Raw genomic sequence first — 19262 nt, 5'->3', positions numbered from 1 at the left:
AATGAAAATGTAGATATACAAAGAAACTGTACAATACCTTCCTGGTTCACTGTCACTGCTTGCTGATTCCACTTCATGTCCAAGCACCTGAAAGAATGATTAAGAGAATATTATAATAATAATAATAATAATAATAATAATAATAATAATAGATCCAGCACTATTGTATGGTGATCAAACATAGATCATTTGCAATGCAATGCAACAGCTGATATGAGATTGCTATCGAAACAGCTGAAATTATTAAAACAGAACACAGCTCCAGGGCCCAATGGAATCCATATCAGATTCTGTACTGAATTTGTGGATGAATTAGGCCAGCCCCTCTTCTAGATATAATTCATTGAAGATCCCTTGGAATAAAATGCTATGCCCAGTTCTTGGAAAAAAGCACAGGTCACACCCATCTACGCAAAGGGGCCAATATCCTGACAACGATTTGGTTGTTGAAGCTTAGAACATACATTGAGCTCACATAATGAGGTATCTCCAACTCATCTACAAGAAGGGGTCAATATACTTGACATCGATTTGGTTGTACAACCTTAGAACATACAATGAGCCCACATAATGAGGTAACTCCTACAGAATGACCTCCTATGTGCCAACCTGTATGGCTTCCATAAACACTGATCATGTGAAACCCGATTTGCACCTTTCTCATATGACATATTAAAAGCTTTGGATGAAATGAAATGTCGTGGGGCTAGGGCCTCCCGTCGGGTAGACCGTTCGCCTGGTGCAGGTCTTTCGATTTGACGCCACTTCGGCAACCTGCGCGTCGAAGCTTTGGATCAAGGCAGGCAGGTAGATGCAGTATTTCCTGATTTGTGAAAAGCATTTGACTCAGTATCATACCTACGCTTATTGTCAAAAGCCCGATCATATGTGGTATCAAATGTAATTTATGACTGGATTAAGGACTCTGGTAGGGAGGATGCAGTATGTTATTTTGAATGGAGAGTCATTGTCAGATGTAGAAGTCACTTCAGATGTGACTCAGGGAAGTGTGTTGTGATCATTGTTCTTCATGTTGTTTATTAATGATCTTGTAGACAATATTAATAGCAACCTGAGACTTTTTTGCAGATGATGTAGTATCTATAATGAAGTACTATCTAAAAGGAACTGCACATTCAGTCAGATCTCAATAAGATTTCAAAGTGGTGCAAAGATTGACAACTTGCTTTAAATGTGCAGAAATGTAAAACTGAGCACTTCACAAAATGAAAAAAAAAACATAGTATCCTGTAACTATAATATTAATGAGTCACTGCTAGAATTGGCCAGCTCACACAAATACCTGGGTGTAACACTTTATAGGGATATGTAATGGAATAATCACATAGGCTGAATCAAGGGTAAAGCAGATGGTAGATTTTGATGTATTGGTAGAATACTGGGGAAGTGCAATCAGTCTACAAAGGAGATTGATCACAAATCACTTGTGTAACCCATACTACAATATTGCTCAAATATGTGGGATGCATACTAAATAGGACTAACAGAAGATATTGAACATCTAGGAAGGAGGTCAGTATGAATAGTCATGGGTTGGTTTGACTCATGGAAAAGTTTCACTGTGATACTGAAAGAACTGAACTGGCAGACTCTAGAAAGAAGATATACGTAAACTATCCCAAGAAAGTCTACTAACCCAGTTTCAAGAACCGGTTTTAAATGATGGCTCTAGGAATGTACCATAATCCCCTATATATCACTCACATAGAGATTATGAAGATAAGATTAGAATAATTACAGCACACACAGAGGCATTCGAACAATAATTCTTCTCGTGTTCCATATGTGAATGGAACGGGAAGGAATCCCAATAACTGATACAATGAGACATATCCTCTGCCATCCACTTCACAGTGGTTTGCAGAATATAGAGATAGATGTAGATGTCACAGGATGTCATCTATTTTATTCCCAAATTGCAACAAATGTAAATAATTAAACATAATATCAATGTCACAATATGTTCCATTTGACTACTCAAATTAGCTTCAGGTTGTATAGTGGCAGTGCGAAAAAGGTTGCCAATGTGGGGAAAGCTATGTAGGCTGACTGTGCAAGCAATGGAGTGACTCATAAAACTGGAACACACTTTTTGCCTAATCCTGAATAGATGATGCTGATTAATCATAATGAAATAAGATTCAAAACGAAAAACATACTTTTTCCAGGGATCTTCTGATGGGTTTGATCATCCCACCACAATTTCCTCTCCTGTGCCAACCACTTCATCTCAAAATAGCACCTACTCCCAACCTCGTCAGTTATTTGTTGTATGTATTCTAAACTCCACCGTCCTCTACAATTGTTGACCTCTATCACTCCCTGTGGCAACACAGAAGTTATTCCTTACTGTCTTAACAAGTACTATAATTCTGTCACTTCTTCTAGTAAGTGTTTTTCTTTTCAGACAGACAATCTCAGAAATTTCTTTCTAAAATTACGGCCAATTTTTGACACTAGAAGATTTCTTTATCATGAGAAATACCATCTTTTTCCGTGATAGACTGGCTTTTACATCTTCCTTGCCTTCATTCATCATGTGTTACTTTGCTTCCAAAGTAGCAAAATTCATTCACTTTATCTACCACACAATCATCAGTTAATCACGAATCTCATTTCTGTTGCTCCCCAATAATTTGGTATTCTTTCAGTCCATATTCTGTGCACAGTATACTCTACATCTCAGCCAACACACCCTGTCATTCTCACTCACTTCCATTGAGGACAGCAATGTCCATTGTCCTCAATGAAACTTATCATTAATAGCCTTTCACTCTGATTTCATTCACAGTTCTGTATCTTCCATATCCTTCATCGCTGCAAAAGCTTGGAATGTTAAAAGGCTGAATTGGCACACTTCAGTATTTAACTTGGTGTCCATTGTTGCATGAAGGGTGGCATAATCAAATTAATTTAATAGTTTCTTCATTCAAAAACTTATGTGTGATCCTTTGCTTGCAATGTCAGGCAATTTGTAACTATGAAATGATTTATTCAAAGCAGAAAAATTAAACTGAAAGCATTAATTAATTTTTTCTAGCTTACATAACACAATCTTGACAACTTCCTTCCTATACAAAAGATAACGACGATTTCCTCCACCAACTCTCCACAGTTCCTATCGCTTTACCATACGGTGCCCTGCTCATCATTACTGATGCCACCTCCCTGTACACTGACATTCCTAATGCCCATGGCCTTACCGCTATTGAACGCTACCTTTCCCAATGCCTGACGGATCCCAAAACCAACAAGCTCCTTCCTAGTCACCATGACCAACTATATTTTCACCCACAATTACTTCTCCTTTGAAGGAATTACCTGCAAACAAATCTGAGGTATGGTTATGGGCACCCGCATGGCACCATTCTATGCCAACCTATTCAAGGGCCATCTAGAGGAACCGTTCCTGAACACCCAGAATCCTAAACCCCTCACCTGGTTCAGATTCACTGATGACATCTTTGCTATCTGGATCAAAGGTGAGGACAACCTATCCACATTTCTCCAGAACCTCAACAACTTCTCTCCCATTTGCTTCACCTGGTCCTACTCAACCCAACAAGCCACCTTCTTAGATGTTGACTTCCATCTCGAAGATGGCTACATCAGTATCTCCATCCATATCAAACCTACTAACCACCAGCAATACCTCCACTTCAACAGCTGCCACCCATTCCATACCAAGAAGTCCCTTCCATACAGCCTAGTCACCTGTGCTCATCACATCTGCAGTGACAAGCAGTCTCTCTCGAAATATACCAAGGGTCTTACTGAAGCCTTCACTGACCGTAATTATCCTCCCAAACTTGTACAGAAACAAATCTCCCTTGCCTTATCTTTCCAGTCTCCCACCACCTCACACCACAGTCTGGCCATGGAGGAGTATTCCCCTCCTAACTCAATACCACCCAGGACTGGAGCAACTGAATTACATTATCTGCCAGAGATTCGATTACCTCTAGTCATGCCCTAAAATGAGATATGTCCTTCCCACTATCTTCCCAGCCCTCCCACAGTGATATTCCACCATCCACTGAACCTGCACAATATACTTGTCCATCCTTACATAACCCCTGCTCCCAATCCCTTACTTCGTGGCTCATGGCCCTGTAATAGACCTAGATGCAAGACCTGTTCCATACACCCTTCCACCACCACCAGCACCACCTACTCCAGTCCAGTCACTAACATCACCTATACCATCTAAGGCAGGGCTACCTGTGAAACCAGTCATGTGGTCTGCAAGCTAAGCTGCAACCACTGTGCTGTATTCTATGTAGGCATGACAAGCAACAAGCTGTCTGTTCGCATGAATGGCCACGGACAAACTGTGGCCAAGAAACAAATGGACCACCCTGTTGCTGAACACACTGCCAAACATGATATCCTTCATTTCAATGACTGCTTCACAGCCTGTGGCATATGGATCCTTCCCTGTAACAACAGCTTTTCTGAACTGCGCAGGTAGGTACTTTCCCTGTAATACATCCTACATTCCCGTAACCCTCCTGACCTCAATTTTTGTTAGTCGCTGTCCTCACCCATCCAGCCCCTTTCAAAAATGGTTCAAATGGCTCTGAGCACTATGGGACTCAACTGCTGTGGTCATAAGTCCTCTAGAACTTAGAACTACTTAAACCTAACTAACCTAAGGACATCACACATCCATGCTCGAGGCAGGATTCGAACCCACGACCGTAGCGGTCGTGCGGTTCCAGACCGTAGTGCCTTTAACCGCTCGGCCACTCCGGCCGGCCCCAGCCCCTTTCCTGTTCCCATTCCAGCACTACACAGCCATCATTCCACCACCACATTGTCTTTTTTTTAAATTTTTTTATTTATTTCTCTCCTTTTCCGCTTCTTCCCCCCCTTCCTCCCCCCCCCCCACACACTCCCCACCTCTACCCTATCCACCACCAACCTGCAGTACATCACTGTCCGCCATCCCCACCATATCATCCCATCCCTCCCCCTCTCCACCCCAGCCTCCTCCTTTCCCCCACCCAGTCGCCACTCCCATCATGCACTGGTGCTGCTCCTCACAGTGTTGTTTCAGTTGTCTGAGACTGCAGTTGTGTGTTCAATTTGTGTTTACATGAGTGTGTGTGTGCATGCGTATGTGTGTCTACTGTTGACAAAGGCCATTGGCTGAAAGCTAAGTGTGAAAATCTTTTCTGTTGTGCGTATCTGCAACTCAGCATCTCTGCTATATGGTGAGTAGCAGGTTTTCCTTCTCATAAAATTGTTACATTCCATGCTGAATTTTCCACTGTTTGATTCCAAACTGTCTGTTTTATATGAATAATACTGTTACAAAATGTAGAAAATTGAATGCCCTTCACAAATGCACACCTGGCATTCTGCTACATTAGAGGCTGAATTGTAGAGGATGAGGACTACTTCCCTGCCACTGGCAGTTTTAATCCAAGCACTTCTCTGTTGATTTTCTATTCTTACTGTTCCTTCTTGGTTATCACACATTACATACAAGTTAAGGGCCACTTACGTTTTAAACATCAGGAAATATTTTATTCACACAAAATTATACATGGCAATGTTCATATATGACTACATTATGTTTGTACATAATCCCCGACAAGTTCGATGCACTTCTCAAGTTGCGTTATGTGGTCCTCAATCACATTGTCAAAAAATCTCCCGGCACAGCCCACAACCAGCTTGACATCTCTTCCCAGACTTCCTAGTTGATAGACAAGTATTTTCCACAGAAATGTTTCTTTAGGTGAAGGAAGAGAGAAAAATCACTGGGTGATGGGTCTGGTCTACAGGTTGAATGGTTAATGGTATCCCACTTGAAAGACTGTTGTTTCATTGTTTTTTACCAGTCTCCAAAGTTTTTTTAACTTTTCACAATAACAATCGCAGTCGATTATATACCCCATTGCCAAAAATTCAGTGAGAAGAACTCGTTTTCGATCCTTGTCAGAATTTGCCAGATGAAATTTTTAGATAGGAGGGGAACTAGGGTGATGTCTTGTCACTGATCGCCTTTTGGACTGAGGCATACGATGGTAAGCTCGTGTCGTCACCTGTAATGACCGAGTTCAAAAACTGATCTTCCCTTTCAAAATGGTCAAAAAATTTCTGTTATCTCCACACAATTTTCCTTGTGAATCTCTGTCAACATTTTTGACACCTGATGAGCACACACCTCCCGGTGCCACAATTTTTCTTTAGAGTACTTCTATGATCAAAATTGTGAGATCCCAGAGTGTCAGACAGTTGTCTTCTCAATTTTTTCCAACAATGCATCATCAATTAATAATCTTCTTCCCCTTCCTTCCTTGTCACACACACTAGTTCTACCACTCAAGAACTCAGCACACCACTTCTAATATTGCAGTGATTAATACATAAGCATAAATGGCCATCAGACAATGATGAATTTCAACTGGGCAGATCTTCTCCATGTTAAGAAAGTGAATAACCACGCACACATCACATTTGGTAGGAGATGGGAGTGGAGCATCCTTCTCTAACAACAGCCGCAGTCAGATTGAATAAACTATTGAGTTGTGCAACCACCCACTGTGGAGGGGGAAGACCACACTACAAGTTAGTGTTGCCAACTAGTGTAAAATTTTGTCTGGATCACTGCAAATGACAAATAGTCTTCAATTCTTGGACATGCCTTGTATTACCTGTCTCCCCCATAGCATATACTGACTTTTTTGAGGATCTTAAAATCTCTAGCACTGCTTTACATTGCTGAATGCTGCTTCTAGATAGGCAAATAACATAAATGTGTCTTGAGTATTCTTAAGCATTGTTAAGCATTCCATTCAGAACCAAGCAAACACCTACAGTCAGTTCAATAAATTGCTAGCCATTGCACACATCCAGCAATGTCAATTGGGACTAGCTCCATAACTACTCTTACCACTGTACATTATTAATGCAATCACAACTATAATTCTGTCTAATTCCCTCTTTTGTTTTATTTATTAGACATTATATTTCTAATCAATATTCTTCTTGTTTCATTAGCATGCTTGCATCCTGTTTCCAAACTGATTAAAATCTGGGAATTTATTGCTTTATTCTAGTCTATGGACAGTGATCAAAATGTTCATTTGTAATCCATCTGGAAAATCATTACATTCATGAACAACGACACGATATACACTGATCAGCTGGAACATTATTACCACCTACCTAATAGTCAGTATGTCCACCTTTTACACGGACTACAGCGGTGACAAATCATGGTATGGCAGCAATGAGGCCTTGGTAGGTCACTGGAGGGAGGTGGAGGTGGCACCACACATGCACACACACATCAGCTAATTCCCCTAAATTCCGGAAAGAATTGGGGGGGGGGGGGGGAGGGGGGGGGGGGGGGAGAGAGATGAGCTCTGACGCCACATCACATTCCAGATGTGTTTAATCAGGTTCAGAACTGCCAAGTTTGGGGGCCAGTGCATCAATCAGACCTCGCCACTGTGTTCCTCAAACCACTGCATCACACTCCTGGCCTTATGACACAGCCCGTTATCTTGAAAACTTTCCCTGACATCGAGAAACATGATGGTCATGAACGGATATATGCAGTCTATGACCAGTGTACGATACTCCTTGGCCATCATAGTGCCTTCCACAAGCTTCACTGGACCCATAGTTGCTCATGTGAATGACCTCAGAGCATAATGGAGCTGCTGCCAGCTTGTCTCCCTCCCTCAGTACAGGCATCAGAGAGCTGTTGCCCAGGAAGAAGATGATTTGTGCCCTCTCATTGGCATGATGAGGAAGGTAGCAAGATTCATCAGACCATACAATGCTATGCCACTGTTCCAACATCCAGTGCTGATGATCATGTGCCATTTCAGACTTAATTGCAAACATCATGGTGTAGACATTGGCACATGCATGGTTTGTTGCCTGCGGAGGCCCATCATTAGGGGTGTTTGGTGCACTAAGTGTTCAGACACACTTGTACTCTGCCCAGCATTAAAGTCTAATGTTATTTATTCCACAGATCACAAACTCTCTTGTTTTACCAGTTCGCCCAGCCTATGGTGTCCAACATCTGCAATGAAGGGTGACTGCTCAACCCTATCATGGCTGGACATGGTTTCATCTCGGTTTCACCATGCATTAAAGACATTCATTGCAGCACTCCTCGAACACCTGACAAGTCGTGCAGTTTCCAAAAACCTCATGCTGAGACTCCTCTTCTTGGTTTTCTTCACTGTTTGCTCAAAGTACAGACCTTCTCAACTGCTTCTTCCCTTTCACATCTTTCGACTCTTCTAATTCCAGCCTAGTTTCTGTAGAAGTTGTGAATAACCTTTCATTCTTTGTATCTTATCCATGCCACTTTAAAATTTCAATGAATGTATTCCAGTCACAGCTGTCAAAAGCTTTCTCTAAGTCTACAAATGCTATAAACTTAGCTTTGCACCTCTTATGTGTCCCTACAGTTCTCTGGAAACCAAAATGATACTCCCTGAGATCAACTTCTGCCAGTTTCTTCTTTCTTCTGTAAATAATTTGTTCAGTATTTTGCAGGAATGATTTATTAAACTGATGGTGTTGTAATATTCACAACTGTTATCACCTCCCTTCTTTAGAATTGGAGGGTATTTCACATGTTTCTTATACCTTGTACAATAGATGGAACAGCTTGGTCATGGCTGGCCCTCCTAAGGATCTCAGTTATTCTGATAAAGTATCATCTGCTCCAGGGCCTTGTTTCCACTCAGGTCTTTCAGTGTTCCATCAAATTATCTCTACTCTACTTATGCCTGTTCTACAGCTTCACATTTGTCTTTTAACCACTTCTGTTTGGCCTTTTGCACTTCCTGTCAATCTAATTTTTTAGACATCTGAATTCCCTTTCACCTGCTTCATATGCTGCACGTTCATATTTTCTCTATCCATTAATTAAATTCAGTATCTCCTGTGATATCTAAGAATTTCTGCTAGGCTTTGGCCTTTTACCTAGTGGACTTCTGACTGCCTTCATAATTTCTTCTCTAAAATCTACCCATTTGTCTTCTATTGTATTACTTTCTTACACATCTAAAAACAAAATATTTACAGTTATGCAAAACATTGCCGTTTTTATATATTTGTAGACCACTGGAGATCCCTGTTACAACTAAGTGAAACATGTTTTGCAGTAAAAATGATAAAAATTCTGTTGTAAATGAGTGATAGTTATTCTACTCTACAAGATAAACAGCATTCTCAAACAATGTGGGTAGTTACACGAAGATGATATCTGCTCTTTTGGACATGTCCAAAATAACATATATCATTGGTGATCTTGCAGCTCTTGCAGAATGAAATTACAATGAAATCCAGACGATTAGCTGCTTACAAGTGTTGATAAATATCAACGGTGACAGTTGAAAATGTGTGCCCTGATGGTGACTCGAACCCAGGATCTCCTGCTTACATGGCAGTCACTCTCTATCTGAGTGAGCCATTGAGGACACAGAGGATATCTGTGCCATATGCCAGAGATAAGTCCCTGCAGCCACACTATCCTCTGTGTCCTTGATGGCTCAGTCAGATAGAGCATCTGCCATGCAATCAGGTGATCCCACGTTCAAGTCCTGGTCGGTGCACACATTTTCAACTGCCCTGTTGATATTTATCAACGGCTGTAAGCAGCTAATGGTCTGAATTTCATTGTAATTTCATGTGGGTAATTTTTTGCAAAGAAAGTGTTGATAAAAAGCACCTGTTATTTGTCTGGTAAAATGCACAAGTCTGTCATCCACAATTCCTGCCAACACATTTACACTAAAGCAGACCTAACACGTTGCTTCCACGATCACTGAAGAACTTGTATATGCAATTACATGGCTTTAATGATGATTTATTATCTCACTCAGTGTGAAAGTCCTCTTATCCATATATAAAATGCAAGCCACGAACTGAAGATTTCTTGCTCTCCATTTCAGAATCCATTGACAAAAGTATAGTCTGGCAGGGTGGTCTTTTTGCTTGAGAGTTAGCACAAATGTCTTCAGAAGCTCCAGTTCTTCACAGTCGTCTCAGGACAATTTTTTCCTCATCACACTTGCTTCATCATATCTAGCATGCTAAGTTTGGGGAGTCAACCACAATCACTTTTCCTTATTGGAAAGAATCACGTATCTGTACATTGCTGGAAGAAACTGTTGAACATTTTTTTCATGTGGAATGCAGTGTTGAAGATGTCACTCGATATGCACAAAATGTACCTGACAGTCTAACTGACACTGAGCTGTGATACAGATACAATTTATTGGGTCACAGTCACATTGACAAGACCACAATGAAGATAGTTTACAGTCTCAAACGCATTTCACAACTGAGGGCCAGGAGGCCTGTGTACGCCCTTATAAAGATGCTATCCACATCACGTATCACTGTTGAACTGCACTCACATGGGGGCTGGTGCTGGCAGTTGGTGACAGGGCTGTCACTACTGACCACTCTGGATGGTTGTGGGTGCAAAATTTGTATGTCAGCACACACTACTTGCTGTAGTGGCCCCACTTAGGTCTGCTGTGGGTGGTAGGTGTAGTAATCGATGGGTTAATACCTCCTACAGGGTGAAAGACTGGGCATCACCGTCCACAATTCTGTGACTGAAGAGATGTCTGTGGTGGTATCGGTGGCAGCAACCCGAGGCACAAGAAGCTCTCAATCTGCCCAGACTGGCACATATGAATGAAACTGAGTGTTATGAGAGTACTCCGTTGTCCACAATCCCCAGACCAACTGACATATGGAACAGGCAACAAGGGGGTGAGAGCCATCTGGACGTCAGAGTCCATGACAAAAGGTTTCGGGATCGGCAGCAATGGTTGCAGACTGTAGAGTGAGAAGCTCTGGAGATACAGCCCCAGCTTCCATCCCCACTGATGGCAGTGCTCACTCAGGCACTGCAATGTCATCGAGTATCGAGAGTGGCGCAAGAAGTAGCTAAGTGGTACCAAGAGGGGCCAATGAGATGCTAGGAAGGAACCGCACTTCGCATAGGTCCGAGGTGCCACCGCTGTGCCTTTGCCACAAAATAGCATCACCAGAGACTAGGAGGGCAGTACTGTTTGCTCATTTCCATAAAGTTTCCGTTGGTGTAATGACATCGTGCTGCCTACTAGATGTGTGACAGCCTGTGTCAAACATCGGGGAGTGAAGAGACTTCTGTCTCCTGTGAACTGTGCCTATACGCCAGACTATCAGAACTGTGTCAAGAAGTGTTATGAACATGTGTTTTCTAGTGCCTATAGTAAAGCAACAGTACAGCCATTCTGAACTTTTATCAATTTGCTAACATGTGCAGTTTCATAGCTACAGCCGAGCCTGGCAACAAAGATAAGTTTTGTCATAATTAATAAAATATTACTTATCAGGGTGTTCTAATTAACTGTATTATTACTAGCCACCTCAGTGTCCAAGAAGTTAGATACAACAGGCACTGTAGGAATGCTTGCACCAGCTGCAGGAACCAAATCTGTCACCAGTGCTGATGAAGCCCTATCCGCCAGGGTAGGCAGGCACCACCAGGCCCACAGCAGCCAGGGCCGACAGAGAATGAGGCGTTGAGCCCACGGGCCGAGGAGGAGGTGCTCTGTCCATTCTTGGATGCAACAGGTGGTGAGTTACGAGTTGCCTTTGGTACAAACTGTGAGGGTGTGGTGACTGTGCCAGATGTGGACAACAGCCAGAATCTGGTGATGGTGCCGTCTGAAAGCCCTGGCTGGTACTGGCATGTTGGGCGCAAATGTTGACAAAATTGGGGCTTCTGAGGGGACACATGCCCAGAAGTGAGGTGGTGAGCAGGGTCCACAGTTGACGGCTGTGCAGGTGTTAAGCGAGACTCTCAGCCCCAGTTGGCATGATTCTGTAAGTGCTTAAAAAATGTGACATTCTCTGACCACGAAATCTCCTACATAATCTTGTATCTGCATTTTCAACATTCGGGCGAGGCATTCCACCTCACTGTTCGAATGTGGACAAAAAGGAGGTGCTATGGTGTGGCATAGGCCATTTCCTGCAGAAAAATCCAAGAAAAATTGCACTACGAACCGAGGACCACGTGGCAGAGTATGAGGCAAGCCATTTGTGGAGAATACCTCCAGCAGGGCTTCGCGTCTGCTGTAGCAGATAGACAATGACTGATGTAAGAAAACAGATAAAGCATAAATTGCAAACAGTCACACAGTGTCTAGAAAGCACGAGCAAATTCAATGTGGTCTCTTTTCCAAGGGTGTGCAGGGGTCTGCTATGCCAAAAAAACATTGTGCAATGCTGTCTGCTGCCCTAAACATTTGTGGCAGACTGTGTAAGTGTTCCACCTCCCAACTGATGTCAGCCCAAAACACGAGGTGGTGCACCAACCGTTTTGTGCAAGAAATCCCCCAGTGACCCTTATGTAATAAGTGCAGGACCTGCCGTCGCAGATATGCAGAAGCCACAATAGGAGGAATAAATTCTTCCACTGACAGGAAAATAATGCCAACCAAGAGAGAGAGGCAAAGCACAAAGCATTAAAATTCTGCAGGAAGTCCAATGCGCAGTCAAGTGGACAGTCAAGCCACCTATGCTGTATCGAGCATACGACCTGCAGGAGCACCCCATCTACCCCCATAGCAAAAGCAATACTGGAACTGGTGATAACAAGGCATTTACAGTGTGCCTAACCTCCATACCTAGTTGAAAACAAAGCAGTTCTTGCCGGTCGAATGAGGGGTCAGGGCACACAGGGAGCCAGGACAGAGTAGCTGCAATTGCACGGTGTGACATGGAATGAAAATGGATCTGATAATTCTATTGGGACAATAACACAGCACAACACTTTGTCTGGTAAGGACACTGATGGGCTACAGTCAGTAATGAAATGACATTTTGTACTGTCCAAGAACACACAGACAACAGGAAGAGCTTCTTTTTCTGCCTGAGAATAATGTTGCCGAGCCAAGCCGAGTTTTTTTTTCAAGCAAAGGAAATAGGCTGTTTAGAGCCATCTGAATGGTGATGGGCCAGGACTACCACACCTCGTACTGGGATGTGCCTGTGATCAGGACCAGATGCTTGCTGGGTTGAAATGTTGCAAGACATGATGCAGAGCAAAGACAATCCTGCAGTTGCACGCTCACCGACTGCAGACCAAACAACAGGAGCATTTTTTTTTTTTTTTTTTTTTTTTTTTTCTGAAGCAACCCACGCAAAGGGTGGAAAATTTAGCCACTCAGATAGCATGCCACTCTGCTGAGGAATGCCTGGAGTTCACATTCTTCCGTGGGGCACATGCCCTGCCAGGAAATTTCGTGACCCAAATAAAAAAAATGGAATGCTTGAAAAAGTGAGACTTAGCGAAATTACTTTTGAGGCCCACAGCAAGTAGATCAGTTAACTAAGAATGGAGGATATATAGTTGGTCCTCTGTGATAGCACCTGTTATGACGATATTATCGAGATAGTTAATGCAACTAGGTACAAATGTCATACCCTGTTCTAAAAAAGTTGAAAGATTGCAGATGCAATAGCTACCCCAAACATTAGCCAGTGATACTGATACATTCCGAAAGGTGAAAGACACTGACACACATTGCTGCCAATGTGACCTTTTTTACCTTTATGGCAATGGCCCTCACTCAGGGTAGCCCGCCTCTCATGCTGTAAGAAACAAGAGTGGCACAAAGGAAGTGGCATTCATTGTTGCTGCTGTCCACGACATATTTTCTCATTTATACTCTGGCTCCTCCTCTTCCACAGTGCACTAGGCTCCACGTGCTCGGGCTGCACACTGTAAGCAACAGTGACATCACTTAGAGCTTCCAAGTTGCAGCCCGTGGTGCAGGTGACCACAAATGACTGTGCAATATTGAGAACCTCTTCTAAAGTAGGGTCCTCAAACTGAAGGGCACATCGAGGTACTTCCTTATCTGAGTACAAACGAATGATGGCATCTCTGACCACGGTGTCTGCATAAGATTCTTTATACTTAGCTGTGCCGAACTGACACTTATGACAGGTTGTGAAACTCGGCCAACCGATCTCAATTCGATTGCTGCAGCTGTTTGCCACACTGGTAAATTCAACATGTGCAGTGAGTACATGTGTACACATCACTTGTGGTGATAGCAGGACAGCAAACTACACTTCTCATTAGAAGAAAGCAACGCTGGTTCTGGCAGAAGACCTAACAGGCACAGTCAGTGATACATTCAAGGGAGTATCTACAATATTAAAAGAGCTTCACCGAGCTTTGTGTCAACCACCTGGAACATCACAAAATGTCAGTAAAGCCCCCTCTCAGAAGCATAGGGAAGGCGAGAGGGGGGGGGGGGGGGGGGAGGCGGTAGGTGAACACTGGTGGCTGAGCCTGCATCGATGTCATGCACAACTGTTCCAACATGGCCGTATGGACCTGCTGTTGTTGCAGAAGTGACTGGAGTAATGCCTCAACGAAAGAGCCGAACAGCAGCAAAATGACAGACTCCAAAACACATTTAGCAACTGATGACACTATCCACGTCATACGTTTTCGATGCGATGTTGCACATGCATGGATGCGATCTCAGGTAGCTGCGGGCACACCGTTTGCACATCAGAGTGCACTACACTTGGCTCAAGGGTCCGACTTACATCTGCAGTTGACAGTATGTCTAATAACTGGCAGCTTACTACAGGAAGCACTAATCTTATTCTGATGCAAACAGACCCTGACTTAGGCTTGTTTAAGAGATGGTTAAAGTGTTACAGCCTGACAACAGCATTACAATCAGAGGGCTGAGAAGGAGACTTTAAAGATTGGCATTCTTTGATTTTTTTTCATATTTATAGACTCTGAAGTGCAGCACCAGTACATTAATCTCATAGGGCAGTATGACACAAATCTAAAACAAAGGTGAAAAAATTGCCTTTGAAAACTAGTAGCGTCTGAGCACTTCAAATAACAAAACATATCTGATGCGTTATTATAGTCATCACTAGCTGAGCGCATGGCGTGAAATTCTGGTTTGAATTCCATTATTTGCAATTTTTTTTTTACATAAATTCCACCTTTATTAACAAATAAAAACATTAGCAAACACCAGATCATTTTAATTAAATATATATCTTTATTTTTCATCACAAATTGTGTGGAAACACCCTTATGGCAATGATGCTTGGTTTGGTTGGGGGAGGAGACCAGACAGTGAGGTCATCAGTTTGGCAAACTCTTTGCCTCTGTATATGTCTGCTTGTGTCTGTATATGTGTTGATGGATATGTGTGTGTGTGCGAGTGTATACCCGTCCTTTTTTCCCCCTAAGGTAAGTCTTTCCGCTCCCGGGATTGGAATGAGTCCGTACCCTCTCCCTTAAAACCCAAATCCTTTCGTCTTTCCTTCTCCTTCCCTCTTTCCTGATGAGGCAACAGTTTGTTGCGAAAGCTTGAATTTTGTGTGTATGTTTGTGTTTATTTGTGTGTCTATCAACGTGCCAGCGCTTTCGTTTGGTAAGTCACATCATCTTTGTTTTTAGATGTACTATGTTATCCTAAATACAAATGAATAAAACATATAGTATTACATATTGTCTGTATGTTTCTGTTGTATATCCTACAGTTATATCTCAGTGCTTATTCCATTAAGTTTCTTTGAGAACTGTAACTGCAGATCCTATTAACTTGAGCATGAAAAGCGTCATCTGTACGTGGGGTGACGTGTCCCCCACAGAAGCTTACCTTGTCACCTAGGTATGGGTGATGTGGCAATGAATGTGTTAAAGGTTGTAATTGGTTTTCATTTCATTTACACAACCTGTCACAAATGTCAGAAATATTCACAAAAATTCCAAAGTTGATATAAGCAATGGAAAATCGTAATTTATTGTTCATCAAAAATTTTGTATTCAGAGTATACAAAAAATCTTATTAATTTCACCGAAAACAATCTCTCTTAACTTAAATTTTTAATATTGCAAGATTAAACAAATTTCTACTGTGGCATATCTTGAATTTCTCAAATTTTCTATTGGGATTACATAAATACCGGCCAATACACTGGACTCGCATTGGGGAGGACAATCATTCAAACCCATGTCTGGCCATCCTGGTTTGGGTTTTTTGTGATTTCCCTAAATTGCTTCAGGCAAATGCCAGGATGGTTTCTTTGAAAGGACATGGCTAACTTCCTTCCCCATCCTTCCCTAATCCAATGGGACTGATGACCTTGCTGTTTGGTTCCCTCCTCCAAATCAACCAACCAACCTTATATAAACACCTTTTGTTAATATTTGATTCTCAGATTTTTGTAATGATAAAAATGTAGATTTTGCTCACATTTTACACTATTATAAAAACCAGGTGTCATTATAACATTTAATTTGACACTAACTTCTAGAATATTCTGAATACCTACTTACATTATCAACATAACCAAATGTGCATGAGTCAGTCAGTTTGTTTGTTAGTCTACAGTTAGTATTTGTCTCAGCTCATTTCAAGCACTTGTATGTGGTACATCTCACGTAGTATGTCTTTTGTTGTAAGAAATTGTGCACAAACAGTTCTCTTTTCTATTAAAAATTGTATGTAGTGTTTTACTTCATGTGCTATGCCAAATACGAAATGAATCAGGAAGGAATATTAAGAAATAGCAACTTTACTGGCACAGTGAATAACCTGTGGACCTATTCATACCCTAGCTAGATGGTGAACATCACATCTTCAACAAGGGAAAAGTGAGTATCTTTCAATAGCAACATTAAATTTAATCCTGGACGTCTTTCCTTCCCTTGACTTTCAAATGTACTAAAGGAGATAATGCAGTGGCTAAAAACTACACAGTAGTGTTGAAAACTTGAAGAACTTCATGTAGTTTTGGAAAGAGGGTTATTTCAACATTTTAATTTAACGGAAACTTTAATATTTGTATACAAGGCCACAGATGTGACCGAAAGAAAAAAAAAAAGAGACAGTGTCACATCTTCATTGAATACACCATGTCCAACACCAAAACAAAACACTACAAGTGCCAGTCTGTAAGATTCCCTTGTAAGTACCGAGCCAAGCACAGTCAATATGAAATGTGTGATGAACATAAACAGGGAAACAACCTGCACCACACAGTACTGATCACTCCAGAACAAAGGAAGAAAGTTTTGGTTTAACATCACGTGACATCGAGGTCAATGGAGATGGAGCACAAGCTCAGATTGTGTCAAGGATGGGGAAGGAAATCGGCCACGTACTTTCAAAGGAACCATTCTGACATTTGCCTAGTGTGATTTAGAAAAATCACAGAAAACCTAAATCAGGATGGCTGGACATAGGTTTCAACCGCCGTCCTCCCAAATGCCAGTCCTGTGCCACCTTCCTTGGTAATTTTCAATCCAGAGTCAAGTAAAACAGCTTATATTTCAATGAATATGTTTTCCAGACATGGGTTTAGAGAACCTTTTTTTCTAGTTTCAATAAATACTGCGTACTGTAAGAATATGGCAAACATTGTAAGAATATGGGAAATATGTGGTGTATACCTACACTACTCACTACTAGCCATTAAAATTGCTACACCACAAAGATGACGCGCTACAGACACGAAATTTAACCAGCAGGAAGAAGAAGCTGTGATATGCAAATGATTAGCTTTTCAGAGCATTCACACACGGTTGGCGCCGGTGGCGACACATACAACGTGTTGACATGAAGAAAGTTTCCAACTGATTTCTCATACACAAACAGCAGCTGACCAGCACTGCCTGGCAAAAGGTTGTTGTGATGCCTCGTGTAAGGAGGAGAAATGCATACCATCACATTTCCGACTTTGATAAAGGTCGGATTGTAGCTTATCGCGATTGTGGTTTATCATATCGTGACATTGCTGCTCACGTTGGTCGAGATCCAATGACTGTAATAATATGGAATGCCATGCTGGATACCAATGGCCTCGTATCACTAGCAGTCGAGATGACAGGCATCTTATCCGCATGGCTGTAATGGATCGTGCAGCCACGTCTTGATCTCAGAGTCAACAGATGGAGATGTTTGCAAGAAAACAACCATCTGCACGAACAGTTCGACGACGTTTGCAGCAGCATGGACTATCAGCTTGGAGACCATGGCTGTGGTTACCCTTGATGCTGCATCACGGACAGGAGTGCCTGAGATGGTGTACTCAATGACGAACCTGGGAGCACGAATGGCAAAATGTCATTTTTTCGGATGAATCTAGGTTCTGTTTACAGCTTCATGATGGTCGCATTCGTATTTGGCATTATCACGGTGAATGCACTTAGGAAGAGTGTATTCGTCATCGCCATACTGGTGTATCACCCGGCGTGATGGTATGGGGTGGCATTGGTTACACGTCTCGGTCACCTCTTGTTTGCATTGATGGCACTTTGAACAGTGGACGTTACATTTCAGATGTGTTACAACCGTGGCTCTACCCTTCATTCGATCCCTGTGAAGCCCCACATTTCAGCAGGATAATGCACGACCATATTTGCAGGTCCTGTATGGGCCTTTCTGGATACAGAAAATGTTCTCCAAATCTCTCAGCAATTGAAAACATCTGGTCAATGGTGGCTGAGCAACTGGCTCGTCACAGTACGCCAGTCACTACTCTTGATGAACTGTGTGGTATCGTGTTGAAGCTGCATGGGCAGCTGTACCTGTACATGCCATCCAAGCTCTGTTTGACTCAATGCCCAGGCATATCAAAACTGTTATTACGGCCAGAGGTGGTTGTTCTGAGTACTGATTTCTCAGGATCTATCCACCCAAATTGTGTGAAAATGTAATCCAATGTCAGTTCTAGTATAATATATTTGTCCAATGAATACCTTTTATCATCTGCATTTCTTCTTGGTGTAGCAATTTTAATGGCCAGTAGTGTATATATAAGAGATATACTGCACTGGGTGGTGCATCTTTTTGTTATCAAAAGTCTCTGCTACTTTAGCCTGAAGGTTCACAAGCAAATCTGCAGACAACTACTTGATATAAAGCTTGACCTTCCTCTGTTTGTCAAAGCTGTCAGCAACACACCAGTGGTGGACAGTTCATGGGGAACATGACTCACCTCTAAGTTGTCCTCACTCAAGGCCTTCTCGTCTTCCTCGTCCTCCACCTTCTCAGTATCATATGGGCTAGGTGCAGAAAAATCTTCAGAAGATGAAGATGCCTGGAACAGTTAAAAAAAGAAGAAAAAAGAACACTTCATAATACGAAGGAAGTAAAATAAATATAATGCATGGTAGTTGAATACAATCAGGTGATGCTGAC

The 19262-nt window shown here is 42.1% G+C and overlaps 1 protein-coding gene across 5 annotated transcripts in view; it reads right to left on the bottom strand.

Annotated features, from left to right (window-relative positions):
• The window catches only part of LOC124717229 (zinc finger protein 501-like), a 139642-nt gene that overhangs the window by 46909 nt on the left and 73471 nt on the right, over positions 1-19262 (bottom strand). For all 5 annotated transcript variants that reach the window (XM_047244025.1, XM_047244028.1, XM_047244029.1 and 2 more), the window contains 2 exons: positions 19060-19161; positions 38-87 (listed from right to left, as the gene is read on the bottom strand). In XM_047244025.1, the coding sequence (XP_047099981.1) occupies positions 38-87; positions 19060-19161 (152 nt within the window). The remainder of the gene's footprint in view (positions 1-37; positions 88-19059; positions 19162-19262) is intronic.

This window comes from Schistocerca piceifrons, chromosome 9 (genome assembly GCF_021461385.2).
Source record: "Schistocerca piceifrons isolate TAMUIC-IGC-003096 chromosome 9, iqSchPice1.1, whole genome shotgun sequence".
NCBI classification, from domain to species: domain Eukaryota; kingdom Metazoa; phylum Arthropoda; class Insecta; order Orthoptera; family Acrididae; genus Schistocerca; species Schistocerca piceifrons.
The sequence above is the reverse complement of the archived record's forward strand: the minus strand, read 5'-3'. Positions and strand labels throughout refer to the sequence as shown.